This window comes from Hyaena hyaena, unplaced genomic scaffold, assembly GCF_003009895.1.
Source record: "Hyaena hyaena isolate Hyena2069 unplaced genomic scaffold, ASM300989v1 scaffold_89, whole genome shotgun sequence".
NCBI classification, from domain to species: Eukaryota; Metazoa; Chordata; class Mammalia; order Carnivora; family Hyaenidae; genus Hyaena; species Hyaena hyaena.
In genome coordinates, this window is record NW_024080719.1 from 1733621 (window position 1) to 1754284 (window position 20664).

At 43.7% G+C, this 20664-nt stretch overlaps 1 protein-coding gene across 2 annotated transcripts in view; it reads right to left on the reverse strand.

Moving 5' to 3' along the window:
- Window positions 1-20664, reverse strand: part of GATB (glutamyl-tRNA amidotransferase subunit B) — a 95580-nt gene that overhangs the window by 43233 nt on the left and 31683 nt on the right. For both annotated transcript variants that reach the window (XR_005528750.1, XM_039234332.1), the window contains exons 3-5: window positions 11407-11520; window positions 8887-9085; window positions 8319-8441 (exon numbers count right to left, since the gene is read on the reverse strand). Coding sequence is in view for 1 of the 2 variants with exons in the window: in XM_039234332.1 (XP_039090263.1) it covers window positions 8319-8441; window positions 8887-9085; window positions 11407-11520 (436 nt within the window). In the remaining variant the exon portion in view is untranslated. The remainder of the gene's footprint in view (window positions 1-8318; window positions 8442-8886; window positions 9086-11406; window positions 11521-20664) is intronic.

Here is a 20664-nt window from a genome sequence, read left to right on the forward strand (position 1 = left end):
GTATTAGAGCTGGATTGGCAGGAAGGCATTAGAAATGATCATCTGATAACCCTGCAGAGCCCTCCAATGGAAGGTGGATTTCCAACAGTGATTCTAGGAGATCCAGAAGGGAGTCCTTGAGAATTTACAGCTGAAGGGCAAATACCAGAAACCTGGGCTTTTCCCCTCCTCCTTCCTCTGGGTACTGCAATAATCTCTTCTTTCCACAAACAGGACTCAGAATCCTTCCTGATTACTGTAAGGATTTGCTACAGCAGACAGTGCTGTTATGAAGGGGTGAGTCTGTGGAGGAATTCGGAGGGGGCTGCCTCCCTCCTGGAAGGTCCTTCTCTTACCCAGAAAGCCCCTTCAGATAAGGGGCAATAACCCCGAAGGAAGCAGGTGGTTTGTGGAGAGGCCTAAGAGGCTCTTGAGGAGGAGAGCGGCAAAATCCTAAGATAAAAAACAATTGCATTTTATACCCTACAAAGTAAAACTCAAATTCTCTATTCTCTAATTTCATTTACAATATTTAAAACTGAACAGAACACGAAGGCAAAATGCTGGATTTTTGTTTTCCTAGGCAGGTTTTTAAAGTTAAAAAGAACCTGCCAAATCTGAGGGCTGTGATAGGCTGAATCAAGGATTTATTTTCCAAGATTCCACAGCAAAAGCATATTAAAATAATGAGATAGGATAAATAAATTGCATGTCAAGAATTCCATGGTCTTGGCCTCTCTTGGCTCCCCCAAATGCTGAGCTATGGGGCTCAACCTCCTGCAAGCTGGAGACCCTGGCCGCCCACTGCCTGCTCCACTCTATCCACTTGTTCCCTAAGAACAAAGGATGAGCTCCCTGCTCTGCGGCCCCAAGTGCCACCCACGCCGACCATCAGGGAAAAGGTGCTTTCAGCTCAGAAATTACTCTGTGTCTCTAGCACGGACTTGTCAACATTTTGGACAATTTGTGCTTCCTTGAATCTCAAGAAGTCCCAACTGACAATGCTAGGTTCCCGGTCTTAGAAACCTGAAGTCATCTACACTGCCTCTGTTTCCTTTTCCCATTACATCAAACTGACAACGAGGTCCTGCCAGTTCTCTCCCAACCTTCCCCCCCCCCCCCCCCCACTTCTGTCCCTTCCTCTCTATTGCCAATGCTGCCACCCTGGCCGGAGGACTCGGAACCTCAGACCAGGTTTCAGAATCGCATCCTGATTTGTAGTACAGTAACCCCTCCTTGTCCAGTCACCCACAACGTGGCTACGACTTTCGTCCTGCTACGATTTGGCTGTCATCATTCTTCCTGCTTGTCTCCTCTGCCTGGTACTGAAGAGAGGTCATCCGGTCTCGGCTGACACGACCCACATTTCCCCTGCTACTCATACCACTTTCTCCAGTCAGGGAAGCTTTCTGCATACAAGCCCCCCGCCCACACCGCAGGCTCCTGCAAGTCCTCTTTTTTTTTTTTTTTTTTTGCAAGTCCTCTTTATCACTAGGGCTGTCCCTTCTTCAGCCTCTGCCCATCCCCCAAGGTCCCAAGTAAGTGTTAACACCTTCTCCTCCTGGAAGCTCTCATCAATAAGCTTGCCTCCACTGGTGGCTCCTCTGAACTATTAGAATATACACAGTCAATAACCACAGAATTTAGCACATGACTACAGTCTATTTTGAATTAAACTTATCTTTAGGACCGAAATGGAAGGCTCTTCAGGACTGTGCCTGGATTTCAAATCCTCACCCACTCTCCTTCCCGAAAACATCATTCTTTCAGCCATCTCCTCTCTCCCACATCAGTCATCTCTCACTTTCTCTGCAGTCTTTCCAGTGGAGACACACGCAGAAAGTATCTCTCCTGAAAAACAAACCCAAACCACAAACCTAGTCCCTTGAACCCCATTTCATCAGTTACTAAGCTGTCTCTCTGCTTTACTTTCCAGCAAATCCTTGTGAACATGTTTTGCTTGCTTGTTGCACATCTTGTCTCTACCATCTCACCTCCTGTTCACTCCTAAACCCTGTTCAGCCTGGCTTCCGTCCCCACCTCTCTGGAAATGCCTCGTCAAAGTCACCAGCAACCTCCTGGCTAACAAATGCAGTGGACACAGGGCCTGTTCGGTCTTCCCCTTGCTGGACACCCCAGCGGCATGCAACATACCGACTACGCCTTCCTTCTTCAACTATCTCCCTCCCTCAGCTGCTGTGACCTTATAAGCTCCTGGTTTCCCTCCTACTTTTCTGGACACTCAACTTCCATTCCATTTGCTGGTGTTTTCATTCCCATCTAATTAAGAAACCTCTTCTTGCACGCTCTCTGGAGAGGTATGTAATTATAAATACCACTGATGTGCTGGCAAGTCCTAAATTTCTCTCTTCTGTCCAGACCTCTACTCTGAGCCCCGCACTTACCTCTAGGGTCGACCTGACACTTCCATTTGGGGATCTCAGACATTTCACTTTCTAGGACTAAATCCTGATTTCCCCTCCACAAAGCCATGCTCATTTTCATCTTTCCAGTTTCAGCCAACAGCACCACCTAGCTCCTCAAGCTTCTTTGAAGGCATCCTTGATTTCTTCCTGCCCCTTGATTTCCACACCAGCCTGTTAACAAATTCTATTATTGCTAAAATCCACCTTAAGTCTGCACAGCTTGATCTCTCCATCTTTCCTTACACCATCCTGTCCAAAACTGCATCATCTTTCATCTGGATTACTACAAGAGCTTCTTACCTGGTCTCTTTGCTTCTACTCCTACTCATATGAAACCCACTTTCCACAGAGCAGCCAGAGTGGTTTTCTAAAACCTTAATCAGACTCTGTCATTTCCTTGCTTAAAAGCCCTTCAGTGACTTCCCACTGCAGTTGGGATGAAATCCAAACTTCTTACCATTACTGGTAATCTATCCCTTGTCTACTTTTTTCAGTCTTATTTGATCCATTGGCTTTTTCACTGCCATATTCAGAATCTAGAGCTGGGTATGGCAGAAAGTAACTGTTCAATAAATACCTTGTTGGAGAAGCCAGAACTCTGGTACTTTCCTCAGCAATGAGTAAGCAGATTGGTTACTGTCTCACAAGAGGCTCCTGATAAGTTCTCAAGTTCCGTCTGAATAAGACTGATCTACAGCTGGAATCATCTGAAAGGCCTATTCAGCTCAGGGGAAAACTTCTGAAGTATGCTGAGCTGTGCTCAACCAGATCTCACTTCTTGGGAAACTACTTCTTTTTGAACTCAGGGAACCCTGAATGGGACTTCATCTGCTCTTAAAAATGGCACCATCTTTCACAATTTAGAATTTTAACTTGGGTAAGGAACAAAAGCATGAATTTCAGTCTCTCCCAGAGAAGGCCATGCTATATAAATGTCTGAGAGGAATCATTTAGTATCCTGCAGTGTTGAAAGAGAGTCCAGTAGTGTGGATTCAAATAATAGTATCAAATATTAACAAAAGACATTCTATCCAGTGAAGACAAAATACCTTTTAAACAAATTAAGTTAAATTGCCTCCAGCCCACAAAAGCCTCACCAGTCAGGTTTACCTCAATGCATTCCACAGCACTGAGTGAGGGCCTTCATTCATACATCACAAGAGTGTTATCAAGCTCGATTTCCACCCTCCAGAAGCAGAGATTTGTAACAGCAAAACTAAAAAAAACGATACCACTGAGCACAGTGATACGGTGTAGTTACATATTTTTTTTCTAAAACACATTCACACATCAGAAATATACCATCAGGACAGAAAACTGTTTCTGTAAACAGCAGGGGCCTGAAGATTTAGAGAGGTCTGTTAAGCTATCTCACTCTGATCACTGGATGCTCTCCAGGACTTAAATAACAAGTTCTGACACACACACACTGACCAAATTTTATTGAACATGTTTCGCAAAGCTTATTTATCCAAAATGAGTAGTGGTTCTGTAAAAGTAATAGTACTTATTATCGTTAATAAAAGCACCTGACATTTACTGAGCACACGCTACTTGTCAGGGCTTGAGAAAAGTTATATACACTTTATCATATTCGTTTCCTACGATATAGCTTTAGACAAAGCCCCTTAGACATCTCTTAGGCATTTCAAACTTCACATACCACAAATGGAATTCTAGGTTTTCTTCCAGTCTCCCCCGTCTCGGTACACAGTCACACCACACTCAGCTGCCCCAACTCTACGTGATGACTTGGATGACTTCCTGTCCTCTTCGTTTTCTTCCTTTTCCTTTCCATACACAATTATCTGGGGACTCACTTCATAAGTGTGGAAAAGTGAGGCTCAGAGAAATCAAAATCCCTTGCCCAGGTTCCTTTGGCCAGAAGCGGCAGGACAGGAACCCAACCCAGGGCTGGGACCTCAGCATCCCCAGCACCCATGCCCTGCCGTCCTTTCTATGTTGTCATCTACGGCAGCTGTGACACTGTCATGGCTGCCACTAGGAAGCAGTGCAATGCAAGGCTTAGAGAAAGGGCTCCTGGACTCAGACACACCTGGGCTCAAATCCCAGCTCAGTCACTTCTTGTGAGCCTTGGGCAAATAACCCAACCTCTCTATAAACCTCAGCTTCTTCACCTATACAACGGGCATAATAGCACCTATCTCTCAAGAATGCCGTAAAGTTTTAAATGAGATGATAATTTTAATAAATGCTTGGTGAACTGAGGAGCACATGCTAACTGTTCAAAATGGCAGACATTATCACTGAAACCATTTTGAACGACTGCTTCAGTACACACTCAATTCTACAGACGGCTTTGAGGATCTCAACAGTGGCAAATGTCCACTGAGAAGGAAATGACTTCTGGAACCCAGGCCGAGCTGATCTGTGCTCATTAGCAAAACTATCAGGAACTCACTGAATCACAGCCCAAAGCAACTGAAGCTTCATTCCAAAAGCACCCTGGGGGTCCCCTGGTCTCTTCTAGGGTGGTCCTCAGTTCTCAGACTCTAGTCTCCAATGCCAGCACAGTGGTCCTAAGTGCTGGGGCAGAAGAAGAAGCAAAGGGGTTGGGGATGATAAAATGCTAACAGCACAAAAAGCTGGACCCCTGCAGACTCTAGGCAGACCCTCCCTCCACACAGCACTTCCAAACAGCTACAGCCGCTCTGCTGCTGTGCTAGGGGCAAATCTGCTGGATTTGTATTTAAAAACAACAAAAAGTGTCACAACAAATGAGATTTAATGAGTCCTCTCAGCTGTCACCGACTGATGAGTTCTTGCCGTTATGGTTTATCTCTTGGCAAGGACCCAGATGGGACTATTTCTCAACTGACAGGTGGTCTGTTTATTATTCGATAGGTTTGTTAGGAATCATAGTTATTTTGAGGAAGAATGGAATAATAAAAAAATTTTAAGTGATAGAGCATCAACAATTAGTGCATAAATGGATAACCATCCAACCTGCCCATATTTCATTTATGTTCTGTGGGTAAAAAAGCAGCATGAACCGTAAAAGTGAAATGTAAAGTTCTCTTACCCTACAACAGAGCCTCGCTTCTATAAAGCCAACTTGTAGGCAGCTTTTATGCCACTCAGACTCACGTAGCTGTGTTTTTCCAGTGTTTAGCTTAAAGTACATACCAAATAGGCAAGTTCTGTCTTCAAATTCAACTTGTGGGAGGGCTCTGATGTTAACGCTGTTGCTTGTAACACGCTCTATGTGACAAATGTGGCGTTACAATTTCAGAAGTCCTTTTGTAACACACACATATAATGTGGGACATCAAAAGGTTGGTAAATAGTATTATAAACCAACAGGGAGATGAATCATCATCCTCAAATGGTATTTACTTGCATCCACTGTGAACACTTTCTGAGGGTTAATTTTATGGGTCAACTTGACAGGGTCAAAAAGTGCCCAGATATTTGGTTAAACAATATTCTGGGTGTGTATGTGGTATTCTGGGTGTGTCTGTGAGGCTGCTTCTGGATGAGAGAACATTTGAATTGGGAGGCTGAGTAAAGCCGACTGCCTTTGCCATTGTGGGGGGGCCTCATTCAATCTGCTGGAGGCCTGAGGAGAACAAAAGGTAGAGGAGGGAGTCACTTGCTCTCTGCCTGACTGTTTTCAAGCTGGGATACTGGTTTCCTTCAGGCTTCAGATCCAGGCCCACAGTGAAGTTCCACTGCTGCCTCTCCCGGTTCTCAGGTCTTCAGACTTGGGCTGGAACTATACTACCAGCCCTCCTGCAGCCTCCTGACTGCGGATCATGGGACTACGGGGCCGCCATAATCATATCAGCCAGTTCCTTAGAACAAATCTCATATATAAACATACATACATATGACAGTCACATATACATACATTCCATTGGTTCTGTTTCGATGGAGTACTCTAATACACTACTGAACTATGAATTAACAATTGCATATGCAGAATCTGTATCTTTTTTCCACTCCTGCCTTTCTCTACTCAAGGAATGCTTTCTGAGCGGCAAGAGTTTTGTTAAAAGCCCCTGGAAACAGAAAATAGGGGGCAATCATGGGTGAGGCTAGCTTTCAGGGACTTAAGGGCAGGAGGAGGGCCTGGGTGGCTCAGGTGGTCAAGCATCCTACTCTTGACTTTGGCTCAGGTCATGATCTCATGGTCTGTGAGTTTGAGCCCCCATTGGGGTCCATGCTGACAGCACAGCAGGAAGCCTGCTTGCGATTCGCTCTCCTCTCTCTGCCCTCCTCATGCTTGTGTGCGTGCTCTCTCTCACTTTCTCTCCAACTAAATAAATAAACTTTAAAAAAGAAAAAAAAAGGAGTGCTAGGAAGGGGCCATGAGAGGAACCATTAAGAAATGGAGTTTGACCAAAATTTGTAATTTTTTTTTTTTTTGAGAGAGACGGATAGACAGTGGGGGGAGGGGAGGTCACAAGAGGCAGAGGGAGAGAGAATCTTAAGCGGTTCCACACCCAGCCCAGAGCCTGATGCCAGGCTGGATCTCACAACCCTGAGATCATGATCTGAGCCAAAATCAAGAGACAGACGCCTAACTTACTGAACCACCCAAGTGCTCCCAAACTTGTAATCTTTATATCCAATTTGCAAATACTTAAAACGTATAGTTTGCTTAGTCCCAAAGGCACAAATGTCTCTTTTGCTGGATTTCCTACCATATTTCTAATGAACCTGATATTATCCTAAAGTTCAAGTTTTGCAAAATCATAACTTTGCCTTACACCTGATATAATTTGGCTTCAGCTATAGTTGGATGAAAATTCTACAAAATGAGAAAGAGACACAAATAAAAAATCATCAAGTAGCAACTAAATGCCACCTGCACAGACTCACACACTAAGAGCTATTCTGGAAAATACAATGTCTTCTGAGAAAGCTAAAACTGTTCAAACACATTATTTTATTGACCCTAATTTTGGTGCAAAACAACATTTGGATAGAAGAAGCCAGAAGAAAGCATCTAGTCTTTTGACAAAAAAAAAAAAAAAAAGAGGGGTGCCTGGGTGGCTTAGTCAGTTAAGCATCCGACTTTGGCTCAGGTCACGATCTCACGGTCTGCGCTGACAGCTCAGAGCCTGGAGACTGCTTCAGATTCTGTGTCTCCCTCTCTCTCTCCGCCCCTCCCCTGCTCACACCCTATCTCTCAAAAATAAACATAAAAAAATAAAAAGAAAGAAAGAAAGAAGGAAGGAAGGAAGGAAGGAAGGAAGGAAGGAAGGAAGGAAAGGGAAAGGAAAGGGAAAGGAAAGGGAAAGGAAAGGAAAGAAAGAACAGGCCCAAGGTGGAGTCACTCACCCTTAGTACAGCAAACTAAAACTTAAGTGCAGTTTCAGCCTCTCCCACAAGCATGACTTTTGTCCAGCTGACCTGAAAGTTCCTGATCAGCACCAGTGAGGTAATCGGCATGGCAGATCCCCGTGCACCTAATGAAAGGTGACCTTACCTGAAACAATCCAGTCTCTGCTAGAAAACTTCCTTTATCACTCTCTTCTCTCCGTAAAAGCCTTCCATTTTGTACAGCTCCTTGGAGCTACTTCCTATTTGCTAGATGAGATGCTGCCTGATTCATGAATCTTAAAATAAAGCCAGTCTGATCTTCAAATTTACTTAGCTGATTTTTTTTTTTTTTTTTTTTTTAACAACTCCTAATCTCATATTCTTGGGCTCAGTGCCTCTGCATTGCTGCTGTTGGTGTGTTTAGTTTTGACTACGGGCTCATTAAGGAATCAAGGAAAACTCTAAGGGAAAAAACCCCAGAGGTCTAAAGGCAGGCAAAACACATAAACAATCCCAATGCAGCTGATGCAGAGAACAAAACTCTAGTGAGAAGAGACCTGGGAAGTGGAAAAAGAGAAGGTTAAGAAGGAGGGACACCACTGACACCACCTCTGTGGCTTCTACCTGCCATATTTGCCTGGCTAGTCCCCAGGGCTTGAAGTATCAGCTGCAGCTCTCTGACGGCTGTTGCTGCTTCTTCTCCACAGGACATGTCCGGCTCCAGCACCACTTCCAGAAGGCCAACTCCTACCAAAGAGAGGCAGGGTCAGCCTGACACAGCTCTCCAATCTAATCTCCAGATAAATCAGGCTGAAGTCTCAGGAAAACCGTGTATCACTGATGGACTCTCAACATGGGTTCTAGCCTTGGACTTGTTTCTCCTCCCCTTCACATTTTGATTTTTAACTTTGGTTCTTTCAGAGTCTACTTGAGAGACTGAGCTGCAGGGTTTGTGACGGGGTGGCTACATTTATCGCATTTTAGGGATAGGTTATTAGCAAGCCGGACGGTATTCACAGTTCAGGCTGTGTTCTCTAGTCAGCTGTGCCAATACGAATGCTGGTATTTGATCTGGATCTGTCAAACTCTTGGGCCTATTTCCTCAACTGATTTGGGGAGGAAGGTTCCTCAGCTCTAGAGGGAGGAAGACAGGTGGCTGGAAGGAAAGGCAAGAGAAACTCTTCAAGCCTACCTGCCCTGTTCAAATCGATGAGCGTCTGAGACCGCAACTCATCGTGGAGGCTTTTGCCGCTGTCCTGCTCCAGCTGGATCTGCTTGATCCTCACGGTCTTGGTAATCACCTGCCTCCATTTCTTCCCCACACAGACACTGTACGCCAGGCTCCCATTCACTGCAATCGGGACTCTCTGCTGTGTAATCTGGTAGCCTGCCTGCACACAACACAGGTTACACAGTGACTAGGCCATATATATGAGCTGGAGTCCAGTCCACTATTTCTTTTTATGTCACGAGACTAGAGGTTTACTTAAAAACACAACAAAAGAAAAAAGGAAAGGGGGAAGAAAATCACTTCACGCACTGGAGCTGTAACTTAACCTGGCCTCTTCTGGCTTTCCCCACCCCCTCCCTTACGTCCCCTGAAGTATCCCTGAACCTCCCCCGACCCCCAGTCATGACGCAATAACCAACACAAATCCCATCTGCCCTACAAAAGTATCATTTGGGGGAATAACAATAATCTCATTGTCAGAGGTCTTTAAAAGAAGAATTTACTGTTTTCACTTAGCTCATTAGCCTAAACCCTGCATCTGATTACCGGGCTCTTGACAGACCCTCCTTATTAGGAAGTGCTGGCTAAGCATTTTGCCATCTACTCTCAGCACGGGAGACAGCAGTTGCTAATGCTTTACGCTTGTTTTGTTCCTGCTCTTTAAAGAAACCAATCATGCCAGCTGCTCTCTGTGACCCAACTTCCTGTTTCTCTTGCTAGAAAATGCTAGAACACTCACACTCAGAGAGAACACATGGTACTAAAATACTGATGTATGGTGCAAGGACTTCCTCACCTCCTAAGTAGAGGTGGAATGACCTGCGAACACACACATGCATCAGCACACACTAAAGAGACGGGAGGTCAACACGGAGAACTGGAGAACAGAGAGTAGCAGCAGAAGCCCCCGCGGTGCTTGTGGGGTCCCAGACGCTGTTCTGAGTTCTTCAAACCATTTAATCCTCACGACAAGCCTGTGAGGGAGATACGGCTCACGGAAGGGGTTAAGTGCCTTGCCCTGAGCCACAGGGCTAGTAAATATCCATGTCAGGATTCAAACACGGATGGTGTGGCTCCACACTCTTAGCCACACTTCCTCTGGGTCAGGAGTCACCTGGTAGGCTGGTCCCAACAGATTGGCCCCACCCGAAGAGGTTCTCATTCTGCAGCTCTGGGGCAGCCCCTGAGAGTTCTATTTGTACCAAGTTCCAAGGAGATCCTGATCCTAGTGGGGTGGAGACCGCACTTTGAGAACTTCTGCATTAGGCCGACTCTGTGCTGAAACAGCAAGTCTCAATTTATAAAAATTAAACTCTGAATAGGGTTGCTGAATAAAATACAGGATGCTCAGTCACATTTGGATTTGAATAAATTGTTTATTCAGATAAACAACAAAGATGTTTTACAGAAGTATGTTCCATGTAAAATTTGGCAAGACTGACTCTGGTTATCTGAACCACATGGGCCAGAAAGAACAGAAAGCCAGATAATTAAAACATCTCATTTTAGTCACATAATGCTAAGTCTCCCACCTTAACTGAACTAATTAGCACTCTCAAAAGATGGGGGAAAAATGCAGTTTCATTCCCTTCAATCCTACCAAGCGACAGAATTTGCTAACGGGTGGCAGCCAGTGGGGGAAGCAGCAAGCAAGCAATTGAAGAAAGAAGGTTCCAGTCGCATTTTGTATTTAATTGTACCTCCACCCTCACCCACTAAAAACCAGCTCACCCTCATCTTTAGTTCAAGGAGAATAACGGGAAGCAGTATCTTTGCTATCATTTTTCCAAATCTGAATAAAGGGCATACTTCCTAATCAGAGGCTCAGATCAAATGAAATACTATTTTGGGAAACCCACTCAATGTTCAGTTCAACATTATGAAAAACTGGCTCTACTTCACCCTGGCTCCTCCTAAGGAAGAAACTAAAATTTTAAGGAAAAAGCCGGTTAATATTGGGTTTACTGCACAGCCAATTACTGTCGTTAGTCGAGGCTTCTGGTTCATGTTTCTGCTTACTACTGTCCACTTATGTGCTCCTTGTGAGATGACAGAAATATCCCTGGAGGAGACAGTCCTATTATTGGTAACTTCAACTTCAAAGAGGGAGGCTATCACTCCATCTGCAAAGCTACAGTACGCATTTACTGTTGCATCAGCCACAGAGTTAGATTTGACCTAACAGGCAATTAGCGCCAAACACCGCGGCGGGGCTGAGCCCGAGAACACTGGCTTCTACTCCCCGTTCAATTAGGAAGGAGCCGGCAGAAGCATGAGGCTAAGCAAGGAGTCAGCAATCAGGACAACTGCATCCAATCTAGTAAACATCGGGGGGCACCTGCCTTCATCAGGGCCAGGCAGAACCTCCCGCTGACACGGCCAGAGCTCTGACTGAAAACACGAGAGACGCGGCCCCCTTCCCTCGCGTCAAGCCCCCCAGCTCTGAGAACGTACAGAGAGCGGACGGCCGAGTGTACTTACAGGGAGGTCTGCATAGAAGTAGTGCTTCCTGTCAAACAAGGACTTCTTGTTTATGTGGCAGTTCAGTGCCAGGCCTGTCATCACCGCCGCTTCGACGCACCTCCTGTTGAGAACCTATGGAGACACAACGCACGGCATCTCTCAGATCCAGTCTGAACAAATGCTTCTCCCACACACTGACATCCTCTCTGAATATTCAAGTTGGCCCTTCAACAGGCATTATCTTTGGTTCTCCGTGTGGGCAGCTCTGGTTCGCAAGCAGGCTCTGATCCTCTGGAACCGGGAAAACTTTATATAAAAAAGAAAATGCATGCAGTGGTGGGTCCCACGGGGAACTTCATGAACTGTCACATCAAAGTCAACAGGGAGGGACCCAGAAAAGCTCAGCGGAGTGGTTGCTACATGGAATAAACTTAACCTCACTCCCTCTGCAAACAGAACAACAGCTCCTCTGACCAGGAGCTGGTCAGAATACAGGAGACGCACTGATTCCTGAGGAGGAGCCAAGAAGCAGCTCACCACGCCACCTCAGTGAGGTTGGAAAACACTTCACCAGAGAAAGAATGAACTTCTGGAAGCTCCGGAAAAAAGGCCAGAGCCATTTCCTCAAGGGCTGGGAAATGGGGCATGCCTGCCTCCTCGATTTCAGTCCAGGCCTGGCAAACTCACTAGAGGTACAGACCGAGTGTGCCCTGCACCCCGACTCTTCCTGAGCCGCTGGTCCCTCCAAGGCCTGTTGTAGCTCACAGGTTCCTTCTAGATCCCACCCTGCCCCACTTTCAGAAGTGAACGACCAAGAAATGGCTAGCTAACCTCCCAGCCCAAAAGGATGTGAACAGCTTTTAAGAACTTTGGGGGTGGGGATGTGGGGTATGGAATAAGACCACCAACTAGAGATAAGGAGAAAGCATTAAGTTCTGGAGTCAGACGGGTCCAAACCCCACTTCTGCTATAACTATGTGAGTGGAAGACTCAGTTTCCTCATTTCTGAAATAAGAGTGTAAGATCTAGCTTGCAGAATGCATAAAGTAACAGCCAGAACATCTACTCCATAGTAAGAAATCCCTATCTAGTTCATTTTCACCACTCTGCTTCAGGAAAATTTTTGAGAATGTTGTACTTGCTAATGAAACACACTTCTATTCCTTATTGGCATCTTTATGATGTTTGTTAGTATATTTAGCATGCTTTTATTTATACAGGGCTTTCCACATCCACCATTTTATTTCAGCTTCACAGCAACCCTGTAAAGAAGGAATTTGTATTTTGCTATTTCAGGAAAAGAAAAAACTAAGACCCAGAGATCCTAAGAGACTCACCCAAATCACTGAGTTGGCAAACAGTAAAGTCAGTTCTAAGGTCCACATAAGCCCTTGCCTAGTGAGTGACAAACAGAATCCCTGTGGTGTAAGGACCAGCTCTCCAGGCTGGAATAATGAGTGGGGCACTCCAACACAGGCAGAACTTGATCAAACGCAGATTTTGAAAACAAATCTATACAAAAGAAAGGTTAAGAGGCGTCTCCACTCACTGCAATATACCACCCCACAAAGAGAACCCAAACAGTGAATCTCCCTCCAAGTAACATCATCGCGTGCATTTTCTTCAGAAACCAGGTTACAAAAAGCAACTTCTATGTGAACTTCTTCATTTTGAGCCAAGTAATATTGCTAGCTCCACAGTAATAATGGTTTTCATGAAGAGATGTGGGGGGGGGGAGGGGGGGGAACAGGATGCTCTCTAATTATTGATGTTTTCACTTGCTAATGTTTGGTATTTTTTACTGAACAGTTGTTACTGCAATACAAATATAGCTGGCAGAGAATGCTGCCAAATCCCAGCGTGATGATTCGGGTCAGGGCACAAAAGAATGCAAAGCTTGCGTCCCAGCCCGGAGCCCTGCTCCTCCTGGGCTCTGCCATAGTGGCAGCTTGCGGTAAATGGCCTGTCTCCCTAACCTGTACCAGTTCTTGCTTTATCACTCCCATGGTTTTCTCTCTCATCTCTGTCCAGTCGGCCCCTCTGGGGGCCAACCTGCTTCCTCTTTCTAGACAAGAAGAGAACCCAGCTTTGTTTTGCTTGCTTATTTCTGCACGTGCATTGCTCACAAACTCCTGTACCTGGCCCTGCGAGGGAGTGAGGGGTTGTGGGTTGTCACAGACTCCCACTGTGCCTGCGTGCTGAAGAGGATGCAGGCACTTGAGAAAACACCAATTTCCAAAGAATAAGAATGCAGGAAAACCCATAAACATTATAGCGATACTGAATATACTTTAATCTAATTTTGATGATTTAGAAGACTTGAAGTACTTCAGGGTCAGAATTATAAGCATCAATCATCGCCATACTATAGCTGCACGGAGGGGCTAGTTAATAGAGAGTGCCAGTTAAAAGAATGCCAAGAAAAAAGAATTTATTATGATCTTAGTTAAGCTGCTTATGACAGATGGAAGTCCAGGTCAGCATGTTGCAAGAATGCGATGCAGAATTGGAAGAGTCAGCTTGGACTGTCTTTATTCTGAGAAACTTAAGTGTCTATAAAGTACTAGATTTTAGAGATACAAAGGTAAATAGGACTCGGTCACTGGCCTCGATGAATGTGTAGTGGGGACACGAACGTGCCAGCATCTCCAACATGCTTCTCAAGTTCACCTTCTATACTAGGAAGATCTTGCTAAAAATGCAAGTCTGATAGCATTCCGTTGTTTAAAATCACCCGATGGCTCCCAATGCCCACATGACAAAGGCCAAGCTTTTACAAGATCCAGTTCCCACCTTCAGCTTCAATTTCATCTCCCATTAATTTCTGCTCCCCAGCACCCCATATGCTCCATCACCTATACAAACCATGCTGACCTGTGGATTCTCCCTTTCCTCATTCCATTCAAAATCTACTGAGATGTCATCAAACCTGTGAAACTTTCCTTACTATTTTTCCCTATGTGCCCCTCTTGATCTTCTCTCCACTGCCATTTGTGCTAGGATTACAGTGGACTGAATTTATTTACATATATTTCCATCAGACTAATTTTCATGAGGATGGGAATTACCAGTTTATGCTTGCATCCCTGGAGCCCAATATGGAACTGAAAAATAGCAGTGCTTAATTAATGTGTGTTGAACTCAAATGAGGATGGAGTTGATGGATATCAAGGCAAGGTTTCAGAGAGGCAGCGATGTCTCAATCTCCTCTAAGGTGTAACTTGCCACCTGCAGGCCTTCAGACTTGTTTCTGGAAGTTTCCTGAAGCAAAACCCAATTTATGTATGATGTGATCAAAGAGGTAACATGAAAATCCAAACCTTAACTTGTACCAAAGAAAGCATGTCCCAGAATTTTCTGTGCAATTAACATACAGTGACCATAAAGGATCTCATAAAAGCCTCAACAGCTTTTATGCAGAAGGAAAGTAACAATCCTTGGCACTCGCATGGCACGCCTTTCTCAACTGAGTCTTAGCAGAGGCTTCACTCTGGCTTCAGGAATGATCATCAGCAAGTATTTACTGCACACTGCACTGTGTCAGGGGGTGTGCTATGCACAGCACATATATTAGCCATTTGACCATTTCAGTAATCCTAGGGCAGACAATAGTACCATCCTCATCTTACAAATAATGAAGGAAATCCTAGAGATGAAGTAATGTGGCCAAGGTGACACAGGTGATAAGTGGCAGAGCCAAGAAGTCAGACCCCTGGAACTCAGGCTCGAAGAATAAACCATGTTACCACTGATAGCTATCAAAACTGCTAATACCTAGCCACACTCTGGAGCAGCAACTCAAACCAAACTCCACGGTAGATAAGGCAGATATCGTTTCTAACATCTTTTTCTTAGCAGTTTTTTTTCTCTATAGGTTTGTTTTCAGATGCTGAACTCCTAGACAGCAAGCACTGTGTTCTTTTCCATTTGTAAAACAATACATGGTCTCTGGCATGTGGAAGATTTGATAATGAGTGGACCTCCAGGTTTTCTTCATTAGCAGGGGATGTTTTATTGCCAAGCTTCTGAAACCCTTAGACACAAGTACCTACAAAATGATTTACAAAATAAGTGAAGAGGCAGGCTCTTTTATTTAATCAGAAAATAAGAGAGGCAGAGGTAGAAGAAGCATGCATCAGACCTCCAAGGACACATTGTGACCACAATTTGAGAAACAGTCTTCCAGTTTTAAGCAAGCATTTCCTACTCTCTGGGTACAACGGACCATCATTTAATGACAACTGCTAAAACATCCTCCCCTCCACTGTCAATTCACCAAGCTGCACATACTCCACCTTCTCAGTCTATCTTGACACCCCCTCCCCCCACTTCCTCTCAAATCCTCTGGTTTAATTCAGGCCTCTATTCAAACACCATCCCTTCCAACTGAGACTTCTGCACAAGCCACCTGGCCAGGTTTGTCTCCCTCCGTTCCAGCCCTCTAACATCTCCTCCACACCAAATCAAAAGTGATCTTTCTAAAGAGTACATCTGACTATGCAATGCCCCTGCTTAAAACCCTTCTTCACCACTTCTCATCACTGTAAGGATAAAGTCCAAGTCTTTGGTGGAGTCTTCTATGCCCTTCATGATTCAGCCCCTACCTTTCTAGCTTTCTCTTCTTCTACTGTCCCTAATCCCATAGACCCTCATGCAAACACGCATTTGACATGCTTTTGTGCAGACTGCTGCTTCTGCTGGTAATGCCCTGTGTTCTCATCCACATGAACACGTCTCAGCACCGGGCAAGGCTTGAATGCCCCACCACCACTGCAGTCTAGGTACTCCTTCTTCTCCAGCTCCTGTGCACTCTGGTAAAAAACCAACTCCCAAGCAGACTGAGCTCCCCGAGGGTAGTCATTTTATCTTATTCCTCTTTGTCCCCCACCCCACCTAAATGCAATACGAAGCTGATTAAACATTAACCAAGGTAATGAATAATTTAACATTCCCTTTATCAACATCCAAAAGACTATAAGCTATGAAATAAAAGCAAAATTGTTCTATAAAATGTATGTGTCAGGAAAAAGAAACCACTCTTAGTATGTAAAACAGAACAACCTGAATAAAGAGACTTTATTACACAGATGACAAAGAGCTGGGATATCACAGAGGGCACAGGAAGACAATTTAGGAGAACCTCATTAGTCAGAAGCCACTCCTACCCTTTGATGGAGACATGGGGGTGGGAGGAAGCAGCATCACTGGAGCCAGGGCATAGAGCACCCACCCAGAGGACTCTGGGAACACAGTGGACCTGTCTCCTGGGAGGTGAAGCCAGGGACAAGACCCAGCCACTACCAGAGGTGTTGCCAGAGGAGGACAGGGAAGGAGAAATAGCCTGTGGCTCCTTTCCTCCCACTTCTGGTCTTTTACCGGAGCCTCCCTATGGGCCTAACCCGCCAGAAGCCCACTGCGGGGGGTGGGGGGCACCAAAACAGAAGCGTATGGGGGGCAGTTCCCCTGTGATACTCAGTGGAGCAGAGGAACAGTGAGGTATGATATGGGGACACACAGGCCACAACTGCACAGCAAATACATTTTTACACTCACTTCTGTGACTTTGATAATAGCTAGTTAATATTTGATGTCACTCTCATGTCTATCCAATCAACATAAAATTGAAAATTCTGCGGACTCCTTTTTCACAGACTGGGAGCCAAATAAATTATGAAATGCTACTAATTTCTAAGGAACATCTGTGATAACTCAACTTGGGTTGAATGAACTCTAAGACTATACTGACCACTAGGAAAGGATTTACTAAGCAAATAAACTGAAATGATGATTGTATAACCTATGTAAGTCAATATAATATTCCCCAGAATTTCTTGGAATTCTAGTAATTATAAATAAGTCTATTCACTGAAGTCAGTCTCTGGGACCTATACTATGAAGTATTTTGTGACGTGCTTCAAAAAAATAAAGCAGCCTGTCTTTCAACAGTCTGTAATTCATACCATTTCTCTCCCCTTCCTACTTTGTCCTTAAGTGCTGATCCCCAAAGTTAGTCCAACTGGTATCTGGGCCTCCTTTAAAAATTGAGGTAACATGACAAGACTCGTGAGCTCACTGAAATTCCAGTTAGCAATTCTTTTGGAGCACTGAAACAAAGGTGACGTTTTACAAAAAGCCCAAATGGCAATTATTCTGTGAAACTAATGCTATATACGACAAATCTGATGATTAAGATATAGCATAGTAAATGCTTTAATTTACGGAGAGAAAGTAATTAAGATTTATTAAGTAAAAATAAGGCAGTAAAATGGGGCTTTATCTTACTGCTAACTGTAATTTATCTCAAAGCATGTACTCCCTCTAATTTAAATTCAAAGAAAAAAATTATGACACAGATAAATTTTCCTTATGGTGGAGAAAACTGTTCCCCCATTTCTTCATCCCCACATCCCTTCTCATCACTGAGCTCTTTTATCATCACCCAAAACAAATACAAACACTCATGAACTATGAAAATTAAGTTCGTGAAAACTGGTCAGTTAACTGAAGATAATTTTTTAAAGTGAAATTTTACCATCAAAAGTTATTAGCTTTATGCAGATATTAAATATTTGTAAGGATATGCCCACATAAATATATGTTCCCTGTGCCTAACCATGGACATTGCCTAGGGAAAAGGAGAAAGTAAATGCTATATTTTCTTTTGTTTAATCCCTCTTTCACAAAGGGGAAAAAAATATCAACTATCCATTTCACAGGAAATAGTTCTTGTTCAAAAGAAGGCTGTGGTCTGGCAGTTTTGACGGTTCTTCAGCTCTAAGGCTCTTCTTTATCCTCTTGCACAATTCCACTCCTGATGTCTGGTCAAGATCAAAGGCAAGGATACTGTGTTGGTTCAAAGGGCCAGAAGGCCCATTCTCCTCAGCTGGGACTCCTTTCTCCTCTAGCCTCTATGGGACCTGGTGTTCACAGTCACCACCAGCTATGGCTACTCTAGACCAGCTTGGTCTCTGGAAGTGGAGCAATCTCTCTTGCTTCTCCACAGATCACTGGCATCTAAAATCTGACATCTGCTTGTGGGCTGTAAGAAAAAGATGAGAGAAACTTGGTAACTCTAGACTCACCTCTAGCCTCATAAAAAGTTCTCAAAGGGAACAGCCTGGTTTGTTTGGACTTCCCTTTGGGGTTGGAGACGAATGGCCTAGCTACTGTAGTGTTTGTTTCTGGAGTCTCAGGCTTGGCCACTTAGCCAAGTCAGATAGGAAGGCTTAAGAGGGGCTGGCAGCCAGTAAAAGGATTGGGTTAATATAATATACAGGAATAACATGCAAGTTAATAAGCAAGTTAATATACATTAACTGGTCCTATCTCCCACATTTCCAACAGTTATTAATTTGGCATTACTCATTGCAGTCAAACTGATCTATGAGAAGACTTGTACTAATTGACAAACTGGGACAACACTAAGTCACAAAGATATGAATCTAATCTCTACTATTACTAGCTGTGTAACCCTGAACAAATTACCTAACCTCTCTTGGCCTCAGTTTCCTTATCTGTTACAAGAATACTAGTTTTGCAGGACTGTTCTGTGAATTAAACAAAATTACCCAACACATGGTAGACATTTAGAAAATACTAGTTTCAGGACAGAAATGTTATTAAATGCAAAATGCCCATCTCAACTGAATCTTTCCTATGCAAACTTTTCTACAAGGCAAAGGACTCTAATGAGAAAAGGTCTAAATAGCTCCATAGATCCATTAGTCTAGATTTACAATCACAAGTAAGGCAAAACAGATGCTGAAATTATATATTATGTCAACATACTATTTCCCCCGTAAATGATAATTTGAACACCTTTTGTGATAATTAGTGTGTTATCTCCAGTGCAACAGAGACCAGATTTCTGAATGCCTCAGGAAACTTATATTACTTCATTTTCTCTGTTTTATGGTGAAGCAAAATTTTCCCGGATAATATTGCATGCACACCTGTGGCTGGAAAAAGCTCCCATTCTCAAATGAAAGGAACCACCTTCTAACAAGTTGAATAGTTATAAATTAGTTAAATGAGCCAATTTTTATCCTTCTAATTGATGTCCACTACACATTTGTGGCTTCCTGTCTTCTGAGACAGTAAATATGTTTGACATGCAGACAGTCCGGGGAGAAGAGATGTATAAAATGAAGCAGATATAGCAGTAATGTTTGAAAAAAAACATTACTGTTCTTTTTCAATTAAACTTTGGGATGGGGCCACAATCTTTAATGGAGAAAGGTCCCCCCAACATTAACTCTGAAATTTGTCTTTCTCTTGTTTATAACTTTTAAAAAAATTTTTAAATGTTTTATTTATTTCTGAGAGAGAGAGAGGCAGTGTGAGCAGGGAGACAGAGAGACGGGGAGACACAGAATCTGAAACAGGTTCCAGGCCCTGAGCTGTCAGCACAGAGCCCGCTGCAAGGCTCAAACCCATTATCTGTGAGATCATGTTCTGAACCGAAGTCGGACGCTTCACCGACTGAGCCACCCAGGTGCTCCTCTTGTTTATAACTTTTAAAAATAATATAGTCATATCAAAAAGGCTAAAACATACAAACCCATTCATTTTAGATTGTCCCCATACTGAAACTGCTAAGTCTTTTCTAATCTATCCTAAAGTTTACTCACAAGATTGTACACCTGGAGAAATTCAGTGACATGACAGACTGCTTCATATCACCAAAATCTCAAGAGTAATCAGTGACAGTGGTAAGAAATATTAATTTCATGAGTCAAAAGCTCTAATGAGTCAGAACGAGATCTACTTTCACCTTTGTATAAAAGATTAGTATAATGCTGAAAGATCTGACTTGCTGAGAAATGAAACAACTGGCCTGAACCAACCAAACTCTAGAAAGGCATTTCAGCATTCATTCTTGATAAAAACCCTCAACAAAGTAGGGATAGATGGAACATGCCTCAACATCATAAAGGCCATATACGAGAGACCCACAGCTAATAACACCCTCAAAGGAGAAAAACAGAGCTTTTCCTTTACAGTCACAAACAAGACAGGGATGTCCACTCTCAGCATTACCATCTAACATAGTACTGGAAGCCTTAGACTCAGCAATCAGACCAAGAAATAAAAGGCATACAAATCAGCAAGGAAGAAGTCAGACTTTCACTATTTGCAGACATGATACTCTGTGAGGAAACCTGAAAGACTCCACCAAAAAACTGTTAGAACTAATACATGAATTTAGCAGTTGCAGGATATAAAATCAATGTACAGAAATCTGCATTTCTATATACCAATAATAAAGCAGCAGAA